The 17,984-nt window shown below is 39.8% G+C and overlaps 1 protein-coding gene across 2 annotated transcripts; it reads right to left on the reverse strand.

The window, feature by feature from the left end:
* Window positions 1-39: 39 nt before the first annotated feature.
* LOC108436618 (calpain-2 catalytic subunit-like) lies at window positions 40-17,984 on the reverse strand. 2 transcript variants are annotated; one of them, XM_017713223.2, is made up of 12 exons: window positions 17,688-17,984; window positions 15,755-15,824; window positions 13,955-14,073; window positions 11,729-11,862; window positions 11,491-11,659; window positions 11,095-11,178; window positions 9,488-9,573; window positions 8,816-8,890; window positions 5,644-5,804; window positions 4,330-4,499; window positions 1,979-1,990; window positions 40-824 (listed from the first exon to the last, which is right to left on the reverse strand). In XM_017713223.2, exons 1-12 carry the CDS (start codon window positions 17,901-17,903, stop codon window positions 627-629), a joined length of 1,494 nt encoding a protein of 497 aa, XP_017568712.1. In that variant the 5' UTR covers window positions 17,904-17,984; the 3' UTR covers window positions 40-626. The 2 variants fall into 2 exon arrangements, with proteins under 2 accessions (XP_017568712.1, XP_017568713.1); XM_017713224.2 differs by lacking the exon at window positions 1,979-1,990.

Raw genomic sequence — 17,984 nt, forward strand, 5'->3', positions numbered from 1 at the left:
GGATGTGAATACCCTCAAATCAAAGCTGAAACCTTGCACTTTGAGCTCATACTCTTTATTTACTTTCAACTCCAATATGCTTTGTTAAACAGATAAAATAACAATAACTTTGTCAACATCCAAATATTTATAGACCTGATTGTAAAATAAAAATAAATCTACCATGCAGAACCATTTTTGGTTCCACAAAGGACATAAAAATCACTTTTTCGAGAAAGGTTCTCTGCAAACATTCCCAAGGTCCCTAACTGGAAACTCCATGAACCTTTAATAGATTTACCAAACCTGAAACCTAAGTGTAAATGAAATGACCACATAACCTCAATGGCAAAATAAAGTCTTACATTAAACTAATAGCAGTAAGTTAACGTTTCTAGCAATAGCCTGCTAATTAGCTCGTTTGCTAACTTTTAATTTCTGCTTGCAAAAAAAAGTCTCAGACTCATGAATACAGAATCATTACATAACTACTGTTAGTTATACGTATGTAGCTAAATGTCTATAATTCATTATATAACTAGCAACATAATCCCATTTAAACATTCTGACAAAACTAAAAGGCAGATTTCGAAGGGCTTGATATCAGTTCAGCAGGGTCTTGCGCCGTCACTGGGTCTGGAGGGGGTCTATTTCTCAGAGAACACCCTCAGCAGAAAGCTGCCCACATGGTTGGGCTCGTATGTGGAGGGAATGATGACGTACTCTCCAAGAGGCAGCTGGAAGCGCTCGCACACTTCCCGAGTGTTCACGAAGCTGCTTCTAGCCACCGGGCTCAGACGCCGCAGATCATCAGGACCTAGGTGGACGTCTGTGCGGCCTTTACGCTGGAACACACACACACACAAATGCCATCGTAGTGGTGACATGATTACATTTCGTTACTGTGCAAAAGTCAAAGACCAGCCTTCGTTTATTTATATATCCCACTCAAAGTACATTAATAACAAAGCCTCAACAACTGAGCATTTTTGTCCGTATTTAATGCGTCCAGTCTTTGCCTTTATTACAGCTTCCGCTCCAGTCCTTGAGAATCCAACTGCCATGAATCAGTGGGAGACCAAGTGACTCCAACTCCACCTCCATCAACCAATGAACATTCATTTCAGCCTTCGGCCTCACCAGAATTCTAAACTGTCACACCTGATTTTCATTACAGCTCATTAGTCAGTTTGTATATAACGCCCAGGCTTTAGCTTAGAACTTTGCGAAAACGTTCCTGTTGTCCATATTTCTGACCTGCCCTTTTTGGTTTGTTCGCTGGATCCTGTATGAGATTTTGATGTTTAAATTCACAGTTTTTTGGCTACTCTCTGGATGTCCCGTTTGTTTCAGTCCTCGACCCTCGCCTGTTCTGACTACGCACTCTGTACATCCATCGAAACCTCAAGTAAACTTCAATTCAACCTTTTATCTGCGAGCGTCTGATCTGTTGACATCGTAGCACAGGGATATTTTTCCACACCTGCAAAGTTCGGCCTTGGATGCATTTTCTGCTTCTGTAGCTAACTACACACAGCGGGTTAATAAGCGTTACATACAGCTAATTTTGTAAAGGTAGTTTTCATGTGAAAACAATGCCATCCGCTTTTATGGAAAACCTATTTGAGCAGAGCTTGTCCAATGAACTCACTTGGGCCTAAACCAGGGGTGTCGCCTGTCTTGGGCTTCAGAGGCAGTAGAGCATAAGAAAGAGCGCCCATGCAAGAGATGAAATGGGTGTCAAAAGAGAGAGACAGCATGCGAGAGAGTGCAAGAGAGAGAGATGTGGGAGAGAGCGAGCAAGAGAGTGCACATATGGAAGAGAGCAAGTGTGCAAGGGGTCCGCCCAACAGCGCCCAGCCACATTATGAGCCTATTCATTCACGTGATAATTGACTCTCAAACATTTGTCCTGTGCAGTGCCCCAGTGCCTCTGACAGAGAAACATCTTACAGTAGACAGACTGCTGTCACTCTATTGTCCTACACGTCATACACACCTCATCTGGAACCTGCAACACAAACACACCACAGGCAAGCACAATAACGTCAGGGCAGCACTGAAACCCACACTGCTGTATGTGATAACAGGATGTCATGACAAGAGAGCAGAGGGAACGTCATGCAGTGTTTTTGTACATCAACAATGATAAGCTGTCCTAACCTGAAAAGTTAACTCTCTTACTGTTCTTTTCATTTTTCATTTGTAAAGCACTTTGAATGACCGTTGTGTATGAAAGGTGCTATATAAATAAACTTGCATTGCCTTGCCTTACTGTTCTATACACTCACCGGCCACTTTATTAGGTACACTAATAATAGCTAATCAGCCAATCACACGGCCGCAACTCAGTGCGTTTAGGCATGTAGGGGTGAACAAGACAACTTGCTGAATTGCAGACCGAGCATCAGAATGGGGAAGAAAGGGGATTTAAGTGACTTTGAACGTGGTGTGGTTGTTGGTGCCAGATGGTTTCACGCACAACCATCTCTAGGGTTTACAGAGAACGGTCCAAAAAAGTGAAGATATCCAGTGAGCGGTCACTTGTGTGGACGAAAATGCCTTGTTGATGTGAGAGGTCAGAGGAGAATGGGCAGACCGGTTCCAGATGATAGAAAGGCAACAGGAACTCAATTAACCAACCAGAATCTCTGAGGAACGTTTCCAACACCTTGTTGAAAGTCTGCCACGAAGAATTAAGGCAGTTCTGAAGGTAAAAGGGGGTCCAACCTTTTACTAGCAAGGTGTACTTAATAAAGTGGCTGATGAGTGTAATTATGTATGGTTATACAGTTATAAACATACATTTCCCAGTGAAAATAATTAAACACATCCTCTACAGAGAACACGCTTAAATATGGCATGTAGTGCACAATTTCTATTTATTTCTTGAGTGTAACATACTGGGGAAAAAAGACCAAATTATCTCCTTAAGTTCTGAATGATAAACAATTGACACTGAATTCCACCAAGCTTTCATTATCATTCAGAGCGTTTAAGTGTGAAAAGCTCTAGTCAGGATTCTTCACAGTGGTGGTGATAGGAACCAGATGTCCGCAGCCTTCAATGCTTCTAAAACCTCCCTCACAAACAGATATTCAGTGAAATGGTCATGAATTCACTGGGACATTGTTTTACAGCAGTTTTTAAAGTGGATTTTGGCCTAAAAGTACATTTTAAAAATGCATTCGTGTTGAAATGGTGCTGCACAGCAAAACAGTCCATATTTTTTCACATTCTTGTTTTGTTTTTTTTTACCCCTATTTCAACATTATCAACATCACATATTCAACATCAACTCATCAATAGTCCATTATCAATGTGGCAAAATGGGTAGGTTCACCAGTGGTTTGGATTGTAGGTAAAATGGCCACATTTGTGTTGTTAGACATCATGACGCCCGGTTCCCATCACGACCACTGTAAAGAGATCTGAGTCTGTACGTGTCTCTACAGTGGAGCATTTCATGTCAAACCACTCTGAATGACTTTGTTCACTCCTCAACCACTGAAATATGCAGCAATTTTTCACTTTGTCTTCATATCGTAGATTATTTTGCCCTCAGTGAGCAAATTCTTGATAATCTCCCTGCTAAAAAAAGACCATTAGGGTGAAAACTGGTTTTTGCTTCCTAATAGTAATTGGCTTAGTGGTTGCTGTTACACACTACTAGTTCCTAGGAGTCTAAAGGTAGGTTCCATTAGGAAACCATCAAATGCATCTGGAATCAGGTCACATGTTAAACCATTAGTATTCTTTACACCGTGATATCAACCCATCAAGAAAAGCCAAAATGCATCACAAAACCACCAGGAACCAACAGAAACACTTACTGTTCTGTTGCTCACTACCACTGCTTTCATTGTATCAAACTACAGGGTGAGTCAAAAGTCACCATTTTATTTTATTTAATTTTTTATTTTGTTATCGACTTTTATCTCTGGATCCTGTGCCTTCCGCTCTGTGTTCAGCACCAGGGACAGCACAGTGAACATGTCAAATAGCTGCATCACAGGCAACAATCCTAGTTGTTGTTGCAAATGTCTGTGTCAATAACTTTTGAAACGCAGAAGATATCTGATTACAGCAATCGATTTCTGAGACAATCCTGGTCTTCTTTGATCTGCTACATGACCACCTTCCAATTGGAAAAACCTGCCCTTGATCCAATATGGCGGCTTTCAAGATGGCGGCCATGTTCCGGACATAACCTAAAAGATAGGCCCCCTCACCCATTACTTGCTGGGGTATTCAGACCTGTCGTTTCCCCTTTCGTCCTGTGACTTTAGACTCACCCTGTGTTATTGTTACACAAAGTTCATTCTGAAGCAAATGTATTATAATTTTTACTTTGTAGACGACAAAGCCAATGAAGTTGTAGTCATGGCCCAACTCTCTCTCTCTGCGTCCTCCTTTCTGCATCAGACCCACAAGAACAGAGCAGTTTTGACCTCCATCGTGGTCACTGCGGTCCACATGCTCGAGCTTTATCAGAAACTGGGGGTTTAAGCTGAATGTAGCTGGTGAAACAAGAAATAACACTTTTTTGTTATTGCATGGCATTCAAATGTCTTTTTTTCAAGAATCTTAGTACTTATCTACTAACTTTGAGACCTGTGTAGATTTACATTTACATAGATTTACATAGATTTTCATTTCATACTTTTATCATCAACAAACATGCTTCATTTTATTAAAAACACTGATTCAAACTACTGAACAGTAATTCCAAACTTGAACTTTAGTCTACATAAAGGGAAAAGAGGGGAACCGAGAATAGAACCCTGTGGCACACCATAAAGAATGTCATATATCTGAGATGATCACCTATCGTAACAGAGTAGGCCTATTTTCTAACTGTTAAATGGGCTGGGCTACTGACACTTAAATGTCGTATCAGTGAGGAGAATACCAATATGTACAACACCATGAAGCAATTTCTGGTGTGTGCATGCAACCCGTCACTTCAACCAAGCCAGAAAAACTCTGAAAGTGTATGAGGGAATACCGACAGAGGATAGTGGTATTTACTGAACTGATACTCAGGTATGCAGCGTGAGTGAACAAGACGTACATATGAGACAAATGACTTAAGCAGTTTGGATGTGAAACAACATTTAGCTCTGTTTTTGAGCGAGAGAAGCTGCTGTGCTCATGAGTAAACACCACAGGTTTATCTGTACACTGGCCAGCTCTGTTTTGAATTGTTCTGCACAATAAAGATATTTTACATTTACTTAAGTTGTTAAACAAGTCGTTAAAATTAATTATATAATAGTGAATACTAAATACAGTAAATAAGCAAAAGTTTTCTTCAGCATCTAATAAATATAATCCTACAGTTAAATGCCATCTAGTCAAGATGAGTGTGTTTTATTTGTGATGCAGAACACACATTTTTACAGAAATTAAATGTTTAAAAAATGTTTTGTATAAAAATCAGGACTTACGGATGAGTCAGGTAAGACAGAGTTAGTATTGACACTCACTTATCGGACGATACTAAAGGATCAGGTATCGGTATCAATATCAGAAGGGAAAAGTGGTATCGTTGCATCTCTAGTTTCTAACCATACAGCACAGGTGTAACAGCAAAGCAGAGGTAAGAGGTAGGTGTTTCTAATAAAGTGGCCAGTGAGTGTACTTAGTATGTGTGACACGCACCTGGGTGGTTGCTGCAGCCGCCAGCAGTAGAGCCCACCTTCCAGCTTCCCTCAAACTGGAACAGGTTCCACTGTCCCACCTCATCACTGCTAGACACATCTGGAGTCAGGTTACAGATCTCCACCACTGAGTACCGCTGCACAAAGTCTGAGAACGCCATCCTGAGAGAGAGAGAATAAGAGAACAGCAATGTTCCTGATATACAGGCACAAAACACACGACACTACTATTAGGGTTGGGTGGTATAATGGCAATAAGGTATAATGCAGTATTTCAAAATTAGGCCCATATTTAAAAATGACGACGTATAAAATGCTAAATGAATACAGCCCACCTATTTACATTTTAAAGAGGATCACTGATTGGTGGTGTGAGAGCTTGCCAGTAGGTGGCACTGGTACAATAAGAGGCAAGAAAATCCTAGACTAGCTCAGTGAGAGTTAAGGGCTGCAATAACCACAGAACACAATCAGCCTTCACTGTGACACCAGTCACTCTGACTTTGCACTCAATATTTCATTTTAGTATCAATTAGCTGGAACCAGGCCTGTTTTGTGGTGTGTGGCACTAAGATATTTGCAACTTAGCCAGAATGCTACAGTCCAAAACACCACAGAACAAGGTCAATTTCAGCTTTCTGTCATGCCAACACCAGTCACTCGCCTTTTGCTCTCTCAGACAGTTTTTATCATCTACACTTGTCTCAGCAGAGACATGATACTGTGGCGTGCAGCACCGTCTGGGTCTGTAGCCTGCTCGCTAAGCTAAGCTAAGCTAAGTTAGCTGACCAGGCTGCAGATTCAAACACAAAACGAGGTTTAATATCATCTTTCCATCCCATCAGGGCCAGTTGCTCAACTTCATTCCCTCCGACTTAAATCATTATCATCTAAACTTGTGTCTCTGCTTTAGATAGCCAGATCCTGTTCTGTGGTGCGGAGAGCTGTTATCATGTTACCAGCTCCAGTCGCCTAGTTAGCAGCACTGTTTAACTTTCAGCCATTGTTAATTACAACCCCATTTCCAAACCAATTGACCAATTGAAAATGTACATAAAAAACAAAATGCTATGATGTGCAAATCATTTAAACCCTATATTTTATTAAAAATAGTACAAAGACAAATCAAATGTTGAAACTGAGAAATCTTATCGTTTTTTGAAAAATATATGCCCATTTTGAATTTGATGCCAACAACACGTTTCAGAAAAGTTGGGATCAGGGGCCTGTTTACGACTTTTTACTGTTTACTGTAATTTTGAAAGTGAAATATTTTCCTATTCTTGCTTAACATAAGATTTCAACTGCTCAGAAGTTCAGGGTCTCCTTTGTTGTAAATTTCATATTATGATGCACCAAATATTTTCAGTGGGTGATAGGTCTGGCCTGCCAGTTGGTCACTTTAGTGCCCAGACTCTTTGAATATGGAGCCATGCTGTTGTAATACATGCAGAATGTGGTTTGGCATTGTTGGGCTTAAATAAGCAACACCTTCCCTAAAAAAAGAAGTCTGGATGGCAGCATATATTGCCAAAACATTCCCTGTTTTACGTACAAACAAACAGAATAAAACTAATTCCCTCTCCCTGCCCTTTTTTCCGAGTATACGACTGCCCACATGTCCGGCCGGACACTGAAGGATGCCTGACTGTCGAGCCCTCCAGCTACTCACTTCAGACCAGCTGCCCACGCCCCAGCTGCCACCACCTGCCTTGGACTAGCTGCTCGGAAAAATACACTGAAGTTTTCATAGACTCCTAGCTATTACTACTACTACTGCTCCTGCTATTAATATTAATAGTATAATCATTTGTAGGTAGTTTGACCAGAGGAGGATGGGTTCCCCCTTGTGATCCTTGGTTCCTCCTAAGGTTTGTTCCTCAGCTCTGAGGGAGGTTTTCCTTGCTAGTATCGCCCCTGGCTTGCTCACCTGGGGGTTTTTACATTCTTGTTAAAACTTTGTCTTTACTGGAATTCTGTAAAGCGGCAACATCAGTTCTAAACAGCGCTACAAATAAATTTGATTTAATATAGCGTTATATGGCATAATGGTGCCTCCACAGATGTGCACGTCACCCATGCCATGTACACTAATGCACCCCCACACCATCATGAATACTGGCTTTTGAACTGTGAACTGATAACAAGCTGGCTGGTCTTTAGCCCGGAGGATACAGTGTCCATGATTTCCAAAAAGAATTTAAAATTTTGATTCGTGGGAACACAGGACATTTTTCCACTTCCCCTCAGTCCATTTTAAATGGGCTCAGCCCAGAGAAGGTGGCAGCATTTCTGGATCCTGTTTATATTTGGTTTCTTCTTTGTGTTTTAGAGTTTAAACGTGCATTTGTGGATGCAGCGACAAGCTGTTTTCATAGACAGTGTTTCTCAGAAGTGTTTGAGCCCATGCAGTGATTTCCACTACAGAATCATCTCTGTTTTTAATGCAATGTCACCTGAGAGCCCAAGGATCACAGCCAGCAAATACTGTTTTTTATTCTTGTCCTCTGCATACAGAGATTTCTCCAGATTCGCTGAATCTCTTAATGTTATGGAACAAAATTACAATGTTATGTGGTTCATTTACAAACAATTTAAAGTAAAAAGAATTATTTGTCTTTATTGTCCTCACATTTTAGTTGAAATTCGCATCCCTGTTACCCACTTTCTATATTATTTTTACTTACATTTTATCTACTTGATTGAGAATATGATTTTAGTGTTCAACCCTGTCACTCACTTAAACCTTTTTATTCAGTCATTTCTGGTCTTTTTATATATATATATATATAATATATTTGACAAGAATATTTCACAAATATCCATTTCTTGCTAGAAAAATGAATTCAATTGACACGAGTTCAAAATGCCATTTAGACATCGCCCTAAAGTTCCATAAATAATGCTAGCACTGTATTTATAACTAGTTTACAAAGTGCTTCACAGGAAGAATAAACTAAAGCAGGTTGAGAAAAGAAAGTGAAAGTTATAGCACCACTTGGGATCGAACTCACAATCTCCTGACGATAGTAATAAAAAGTACTTTTAACTAAAAAAAATTTAACTGAAGAAAACAGTACAAATTAATTCTAGCAAAGCATTGATCCTATTTTCCCACTTTAGAGAACCCAGGAAAAACTCTCCTGCATTAAATTGAATGACCATGCTCTCACCAGAACTCTCCATCGTCTGCTGAGTGATCCAGTTTGGCTTTCTCCTCCGGCAAGACTTGATCCCACTCTTTGGAGCTGAGGAACATGATGAGAGGATGCTTATTATTCAGAACCACAGGACCATAGGCAGATGGTAGTGCACCCCCTACTGGCCAGAGCTAACATTTTCAACCCAAATAATAATAATAAACAATTATGCAACTGCATTCCCCATTTTCATAGCTTCCTCTATCTTTTATGGTTTCACCATGGGTTTGAAAAGATTTTACAGCTTAAACACAAAGCAGGTCCATAAAGACATGGATGAACAAGTTTGGTGTGGAAGAACTTGGCTGGCCTGCACAGAGTCCTGACCTCAACCCAATAGAACACCTTTGGGATGAATTAGAGTGGAGACTGTGAGCCAGGCCTTCTCGTCCAACATCAGTGTCTAACCTCACAAATGCACTTCTGGAAGAACGGTCAAAAATTCCCATAAACACACTCATAAACCTTGTGGAAAGCCTTCGCAGAAGAGTTGAAGCTGTTATAGCTGCAAAAGGTGGGCCGACTTCATATTAAACCCTATGGATTAAGAATGGGATACCACTCAAGTTCAAATGCGTGTGAAGGCAGACGAGCGAATACTTTTGTAACTATAATGTAGATGTTTCACAGTTCGCTGACACTCACTCATCACTCCAAGCGCCGTTCCATTCCATGTGACCCCACGGGTTCCTGAGACGCACCAGCTCCACTTGACTCTCACCCACATGTACCTACATCAGACACAACCATTAGCGCCCTCTACAGTAAACACAACACACTGCAGTTTATGAACTGGAAAGATTTGGTCTTTGCCACTAATGTGTAGCCCTGTGTATGTTAACTCAGGGTGTTGAATAATATACATATGTGTATACATTCTATATGGCCAAAAGTATTGGGACACACCTTTTAATCCATCTGAGTTTGTAAATGTCTCATTTTAAAGAGCTCAATGAATATGAATGTGCGACTGTAATACAATGCCAGTCAGTTTGCAACATTTCTGCCCTTCTAGATATTCCAAGATCAACTGTGGTATTATTGAAAAGCGGAAGCGTTTTGGAACCATAGCAATGTGTCAGACCACGTTAAGTTACAGAGCGGGTCACCGAGACCCATAGTGTGTAAAAGTGACCAATGCTCTGCTAACTCCTCTGGCATTAACATCAGCACAAACACTGCATACCAGGAGCTTCATGGCATGGGTTTCCATGGCTGAGCATCTGTATGCAAGCTTTACATCACCAAGCACAACAGCAAACATCAGATGGAGCGGTGTAAAGCGCCGCCACTGGACTCTGGAACAGCAGAAATGTATTCTGTGGGGTGATGAATCACACTTCTCTATCTGGCAGTCTGATGGACAAGTCTGGGTTAATGTAGGTAATCTAGGAGAATGTTACCTGTCTGTCTGCATTGTGCCAACTATAAAGTTTGGTGGAGGAGGAATAATGATATGGGGTTGTTTTTCATGGGTCTAGTGAAGGGAAATCTTAATGCTTCAGCAGACCTAAACATTTTGGACAATTGTGTGCTTCCAACTTTGTTGGTACAATTTGGCGAAGCATCTTTTCTGTTTTCGTATGACTGAGGCCCAATGCGCAAAGCAAGGTCCATAGAGGCATGGCTGGGTGAGTTTGGTGTGGAAGAATTTGACTGGCCCTCACAGAGCCCTGACCTCAACCCCATCAAACACCTTTGGGATGAACTAGAACAGAGTATGTTACCCAGACCCTCTCGTCCAACCTCACAAATGCTCTTCTGGAATAATGGGCAAAAATTCCCACAGACACACTCCAAAATCTTGTAGAAAGCTTCCCAGAAGAGTGGAAGCTGTTATGGCTGCAAATGAGAACCAACTCCATATTAGTGCCCATAAATTTAGAATGGGATGTCATAAAAGCTCCTGTAGGTGTAGTGTGTAGATGTCCCAATGCTTTTGCCCATATAGTGTATATTTATTTTTACATCAAGAGGCCGTAGCCTGCATACATTGCTAGCAACTCATAAAAACAGAGTTTATGTATAAAACTACCTAAACAGAGTACACCAAGTGACCATATTTTCATGACATCTAATGCGCTGTATGTTAACATTTAAAATACATAAACAAACATTGTTATTCTTAGAAAATATCTAAGTGCATGTATCATCAGTGTGTGACACTGAGTTTGTAAATATGATTGGAAACTTGTGGAAATGAATGGAAATGTGTGTTTGTGTGCACTTGATCAATTTGAGTTGAATCTGACCTCTTCTGCCCCAGTGATGGAATAGGCATGTGTGGTCACCAGGTGCTCTTTGGTCTTTGCTTCTTTTTCATTTGCAGTGCTGGGCTGCTCAAAAACACACACAACGTCAATGTGAGGTATCATTTCTGAAATATTTGATAAAAAAATGTCTTTCATGGAAATGTCTCACTGGCATAAATGTGTATTGATATTCACTCCACCTTTTATTTGAACTCTTTGGTCAAATTATGACCTTATAAATCCAGTGTTGCTGCTAATACTGTATGAAGTCATGTGTTATAACTGTGCCTCAGCAGGTGGGCTACAGTCTCTTACTGTACACCAGCAAGGCAGCGTAGAGCTAAAAGGCCAAGGTTTCTAATAAAGTGGCCAGAGAGTGTAGATAGCCATACTCACAGATATGGAGCTGCTCAGCAAAGAACCCCGACTGAGCGCTTTCTTCATGATGCTGAACAGGTTTGGAGGAGCTTTGCTCAGTGTGTAGCATTTTGAAATGCCTCCAGTGAAGTCCACAAAGGCTTCAGTGGCCAGGCCTCCAGAAAGAGCTTCATAGCTGCCATTCACCCTGAAGAGACATCATTTCAATGTCCACTCTTAATTTAGTTTATAATTTCTTACAGTTACACACACTCACTTTGCATAGGCCTTCTCCAGCAGGGGACTCCAGAACTCATTCTTCTCCACTGAGTGGACAAACAGCAGCTGTCCCTTTCTGGTGGGCAGCAAGTCATCAATGACAACGTCAACCCATTTCCCATACTGCCACAACTGTGGAGAGAAAGGTTTAATAATATGGTAATGTGACATTCCTCCATGCCTACTCAATGTCCACATTTCCACTTTATTATAAACTTGGACCTTGTAAATATGTGGTCATCAAGCCTGGTCTACCTTCCTGAGGACTCTAGTTCCAACCTCTTGATCCAGCTAATAAACTTCTTCATATGTTTTTGATTGGCTGGATCAGATGCATAAGTGTTAGCTAAGGCAAAAGTATGTTAGATGATGGTTGAAATTAATGTCTGAGTAGTTCTAAAGGAGGAAGATAACTTGGTGACCACTATTGTACATCAATCCACTGACCACATTATGGCTCCACTTACCTTATAAAGCTACTATAGATGCAAAATGGCTCATCAGTTGCTGTCAGCCAGCATTTACCACAGCTTCTGACCACCACTGCTAGGTTGAGAGTGGTTTGTCACTTAAAAATATCCAGCCAGGTGCTGATCTGTGGTCAGAAACTGAGGAGCTTCACTCGAGTTTCTAATAACCATCATATCTGTTGTGTTGTGTATCTCTGTAACTATCATAGTAATGCTCTTCTTTCACTGTTAAGATTTGACTGGGAACAAAAAGATTAAATGTATTACTATCCATTCAGGGTAGAGACAGTTCTCTCATTGGTTAGGACCTCAGGAGCTGAACTGAAGGCGTAAAGTGTCAGATTAACCACTAGCATAGCTAAGAACTGACAGTGGAATCAACCAGTCATGTCTTGATTTCCAGTAGGCAGGAGCCCGTCGCGCTAGGCCTTTTGGAAATCCAAGATATGCTGCTGATTGTGAGTATAAGTGGAAGTCTGACCAATACGCTTTGGTCACATGTTAGAAATGGAAAACAGCAACAGCAGATGTACACTAGGGCTCTGAAGAAGTGAATAAAAATGCTTTAAGGTAAAATATATGGTATAAAGTCTGTTTCGAGCTTTAAGTGAAATGTGAAATGTCTTTAACAAGCTTCAGGAGTCTGAATTTTATCTAGACTGGCCAAAAAAATTTAAAAATACCACTAAACTCTTTATCCTAGAGATGTTTTCTCATTACAGACCAAGTTTTGAGATTTGACTTGGCCTGAACTGAAGGCGTAGCACCAATAATAATGGTTTGCCACTAGCCATGTGTACATGCAGCCTGATAATGCATCAATAATCTGAAAAACAGCTCAATCGGAATAGAATATGTCCATGTATACATCTCAGTCGGAATAGACCAGTCCGATTGAGGCCATTCGGTATACAACTTCTGTCCGATTGATCGAGGTGGGCAATCCTGTAAATAATAATCCATTAAACAGAAGAATAATAGTCGTGTAAACGCCTGTATCCGATTACATTCCCGATCAGAAAGTTTAAGTCCGTTAAGTCCAGAGACAAAGTTTATGCTCTGATCTTTAAAAATCGGCGGTGGGATGGACGTTCAGCTTATGTGTCTCAGAACACAACATCTTCCTCTCAGCCTTCTCTAATAAGGACATGTGAAGGACATTTTCCTGAGTCTCACATCATTTTAAAGTGCTTGAAAACACAAGCACTGCTCACTGCTGCTCATCTCATTCTGACTGGACTTATGTGATGCTCGCTGTCATGGTAACGCCTACACTAAGTGGTTCTCTATGCATGTGCGTAATTTTGGATCAGATTATTTGTAGTGCGCATATTAACTAGATTAATTAGATTTCCATCAGATTGTTGAGTAGAGTGAGCATAAAGACCTTAGTCTTAATATATAAGTGGAGTGTATTCAATCAGATCGGCGAAAGGTTTTGCATGTATACACAGCCACTGATAGCTGAAATAAACTGGAAATCAAAACTGACCTTTTTTACCTTGTTAGTTCTCATATGCTTCTTCTCATCATTTCATTTAAAAGACAAAGTTCGTGTTTCCCATAATCTCCATCAAAATATAATGACTTTATTCTCACCTATAAAACTCCTTGTGGTTTTTGATTGAAAGCAACCGGCTTGGTCAGAACCTCTCCCATTTCATTCACAGAGTGTATCAGTTCAGACGAAAAAATGTGTTATGATTTTATATACAGATGACTTCATAATACAGGTGTAAGCAAATTAATACTACCTGAAAGTGAAAGATGCCGGCGTAGTTGTCCGTGAAGTTCTGTTCTGGATGAATCACACGTGCTAAAATGTCTTTGTCCAAAGTCAGAGAGGCAATAGCCGCCATCAGCCAGCAGTCACCTGCGAAAGTCCAACTAGTCAGTTACAGTGGTCTCACTTTATTTGGATAGTCCACTATAGCCCCCTGTAGATCATCTACAGATGCTAAAATTGTTAAACTATCCAATGAAACTCAGCTGATTCTAATCAAGGGTGGGATTAGGGTTAAGATTTGGACCAGGGTTAGGGCTGGATTTAGGTTTTGGGTGGAGGTTGAGGTTAGGGTTAGGATTAGAGCCAGATTTACAGTGAAAAAATATTATGATCAATTTAGTGGATATTTAGCTGAACGTAACTTGAAAGTAAATAAAGTACCTACACAGCATCTAAAGTGGACTATCCAAATAAAGTGAATGTGTTTGTGGTCAGAACAACATGTTGTATCACCAAAATACTAACTTTACCGAAGAAGGGAGAAACATACTTAACTCATAATGGAAGTTAATGTAAACAAAAAAAAAATCCAAGTGATTTTGAAGCATTTGTTGAAATTTTCATACAATGTAAAGGGTAACTTGAGTAAATATAAAAAACCTTTTTTCATTCCAATAATGGAGATGAAAGGTTTTTGCATGCCAGGAACAATTTGCATGCATGATACACTTACAGGCCATTTCATTAAGAATACCATTTTGTTTCTACGCTCATTGTTTTATCAGCTCTACTTATCATATAGACGCACTCTGTAGTTCTACAGTTACAGACCACCACGTCACTGCAGTGCTGAGAATGATCCACCACCCAAATAGTACCTGCTCTGTGGTGGTCCCGTAGGGGTCCTGACCACTGAAGAGCAGGGTAACAAAGTATGCAGAGAAACAGATGGACTACAGTCTGTAATTGTAGAACTACAAAGTGCCCCTATATCTTCAGAAACAACACTGTGAGCATCAAGGCCAAGGTGAGAATTGAGGAGGCTCACTAGTGAAAAAATGCACACGAGTGAAAGCTTTTGTCTTAAATGTAACAGTCATGACAGTCACTAAGATCCAAACTAATGCTAGCTAAGTAAGTCAAGTTCCTATCAGCAAGTCTGCTCAGATATGTCCTCTTCCTCCTTAATTAGCTTTTTCATTCTGCGTTCTTGGTGCCACCTTGATTTTTGCCACTGGAGTCCATCAAAAAACAGGAAAACAGGAAATGACAAGAAGTTAAGGGTAACCTGAACTTTCAAATTAAGTAAAAATGCAAGAGACACCAAAAATAGCGAGACAAGCTTTTTGCGAGACAGCAGGTTTTGTATGAATAAACTGTTATGCAATGTTAATCCACTGTATGAGACTCAATTAGCATACCAAGGCTGTATCACCTGAGATGGGGGCCACTCAAATAACCCCTAAATTATTACAGATGTACAGCTAATATTTATAGTCTTTCTGAACATTCTTGCTATTATTTGCATGGGTTTATACACAGTTAGGCTCCTTTATTGTCAATATTCTTGCACAATACAATAAAATTATTTTCTCTGCATGGCTCAGCCACACTACTATGCCTCTGGAGTTGACAGGGTTAAGTGCCTTGCTCAAGACCCCAACAGTGGCAGCTTAGCAGATGTGGGTACTGAACCCACAACCCTGTGATCAATCGCCCAGAGCCTCTAGCTCATAGTAAGTGGCTTAAGGTGCTTCTGGACCACCGGGATCTCCTTGGACTCTCCCGATTACCCCCTCTGGTTGGCACAAAAGGTTTCAAAGCTCACCTAGCTCTCCTTGGCAAATGTCGGTCCTTGTAGCTCCATCAATGATGAACTGAGGGCTTGAGCACAGGTCCTTAAAACAGCACACAGAGCTCAGCTTCAGCAAAGCTAGAAGAAACTAGTATTGGTGTGATTAGCCTTTAGCACAACTTCAGCACTATAGTGTAGAAACTTTTTGCTTTGTATTTATACTTTGTGGTAGCGATTAATTGCAATCGCTTACTGAACAGTCTTAATGAAGATAGTTGCAATTTCTGCAACACTGTCTGGATTCGGTTTCTATAGAGTGATTCTGGATGGGGTCCACAATAAATGCTGATACAGCAATATAGGCTTTTGGTATATAAGAGATACTTAATCATACAAAGTGTAAAGATATGCTGGTTGTGCTGCTGGTCACATTTATTTACACACATTTATTATTGTTGCTAATTGTGATTTATGTGTGTAAATGTGTGTAACTAGTCTTTCGAGGAATTATGAATGTCAAATAATTAAGATTTCATTTCAGGCCTATATATAGGCAGCTAGTATGTACTCCTGCTTCAGTCGTTTTTTCAGGATCATGGCAAATTTGCTCAATTCTATCAAGTTAAAGTCTACCTTCCATATTTTTATGTAAGAATCAATTTTCAAAAGAAAACATCAGGATTGGAGGTATTGATCTACCTATCTATAGCATTTGGTGCATGTAGAGAAATGCAGAGACTGGTCAAAATGTAGAGAAAAAGTACACTTTTATAACTGAATAACACAATATTCAGTTATATTTTGAATATTAAACAAAAGGAAACTCCAAATTTTTCCATCTCTGTGCTGACATTTTAGCATAGCTAGAGTCGCTAAGCACCCCGACCCGACAATTTTGCCTTAGTATTCAACAAAAATATAAATAATAATAAAGGCGTATAAATATTAATATATATTATATATTAATATATAAATAGTGTAGGCTCATAAAAACACTTTGCTTGAAAATGCCTGGCAAATCCTTGTGGCAAACCACTGCAAACATTCAAAATAAGATATAATAACTAAAAGATACATTTGGATTTAAAACATTGTTGATTAATGTAAAAAAAACAAAAAAACATTTGGTGACCAGATAAGGAGGTTGAGCTGATGCCTGCAGCAAATATGTTGAACCTCATTTTCATTCATTGAAATGAAAAAGTGTTGATTTGGTTGCCTTTAATGGTGTACAAACTATTCTGCATCTGATTTGTCAAACTTTCATATGATGTGAAAACAAGCAGAGATTTGAGCGCAAGTGGAATCAGATCCGGTGTGTGAAATCAAGCGCCAGTCTACCAGCACCTCCTTTACATTTACATTAAGCACGCCCTATTTCATGAAGATTTTTGGGTAGAGAGCCAATAAAATGACAGCATTTAGCATCTCATGAGGCAATATCTGTGCATGTTGATGGAGTTTGAGGTGGAGCAGTGACCAAACTGACCAGGCTTTTTAGTGCTAAAAGTACAATGACTGTGAAATAAACAAATTTTTAAAATGATGTAATGATGTGATTGTATAGTGTAAAATAACATATAAATGCTGCATTACTGTAAATTAAAACAAAAGCATAGTGTAATGTGTATTTAAAAGGAACATGGAATACTTATGTATGTCACTGTGTATGTAAAATTAGTACATCCATTTTTCTGCTGGATGCCATGTGCAAAAATAATGTATTATTGTTTTTATTCTAATTACTTTCATTATAGATGATATTGATAATAGTTTTAAGTAGTTATAAATATATTAATTATATATAAATTATATATACTTGTACTAGAAATCGATGGCCAGTTGCTTTAGCACATGCCCCCGCCCCCTCAGGTTCTATTAAAACATAGCTTTAATGCAGATGCACCATTAAGATATTACGTTGAAAAATTCTTATTCCTTTAGCAATTTTTTTTCAAAAACTCACTTTGGGCCTCTTCCATTCCACTCCGAAGGCTTTGATAGAGCTTGGCCCGAGTTCATTGAAGCCTAAAGATTTGGGTCCAGCTGGGAAAGTTGGGTCACAGAAAAGTACTCCTTGTTTCAAGTTCTCCTTCCTTAAGGCCTCAAAGTCTTGCTTTAGATCTGCAATGGTGGTCTGGTTATTGGTCCCACCCATGTCTGAACATAAAACTCCTCCCATTTTCAAACTGTCAGCTCAGTGTTTCACGCTGTAGCAGAACCAAAATACATAAAACAAGTCCTGAACTTTGGCAACTGACTT

The sequence above is a fragment of the Pygocentrus nattereri genome, chromosome 25 (genome assembly GCF_015220715.1).
Source record: "Pygocentrus nattereri isolate fPygNat1 chromosome 25, fPygNat1.pri, whole genome shotgun sequence".
Lineage (NCBI taxonomy): Eukaryota > Metazoa > Chordata > Actinopteri > Characiformes > Serrasalmidae > Pygocentrus > Pygocentrus nattereri.

Excerpts from the sequence above, each read along its gene's own strand:
- LOC108436618 (XM_017713223.2), bottom strand. The coding sequence starts at position 17,903 with ATGGGAGGAGTTTTATGTTCAGACATGGGTGGGACCAATAACCAGACC. Across the intron at positions 11,660-11,728 it reads CTGGAGAAGGCCTATGCAAA|GGTGAATGGCAGCTATGAAG; the intron begins GTGAGTGTGTGT and ends ATGTCTCTTCAG. Across the intron at positions 8,891-9,487 it reads AACGGCGCTTGGAGTGATGA|CTCCAAAGAGTGGGATCAAG; the intron begins GTGAGTGTCAGC and ends CATGTTCCTCAG.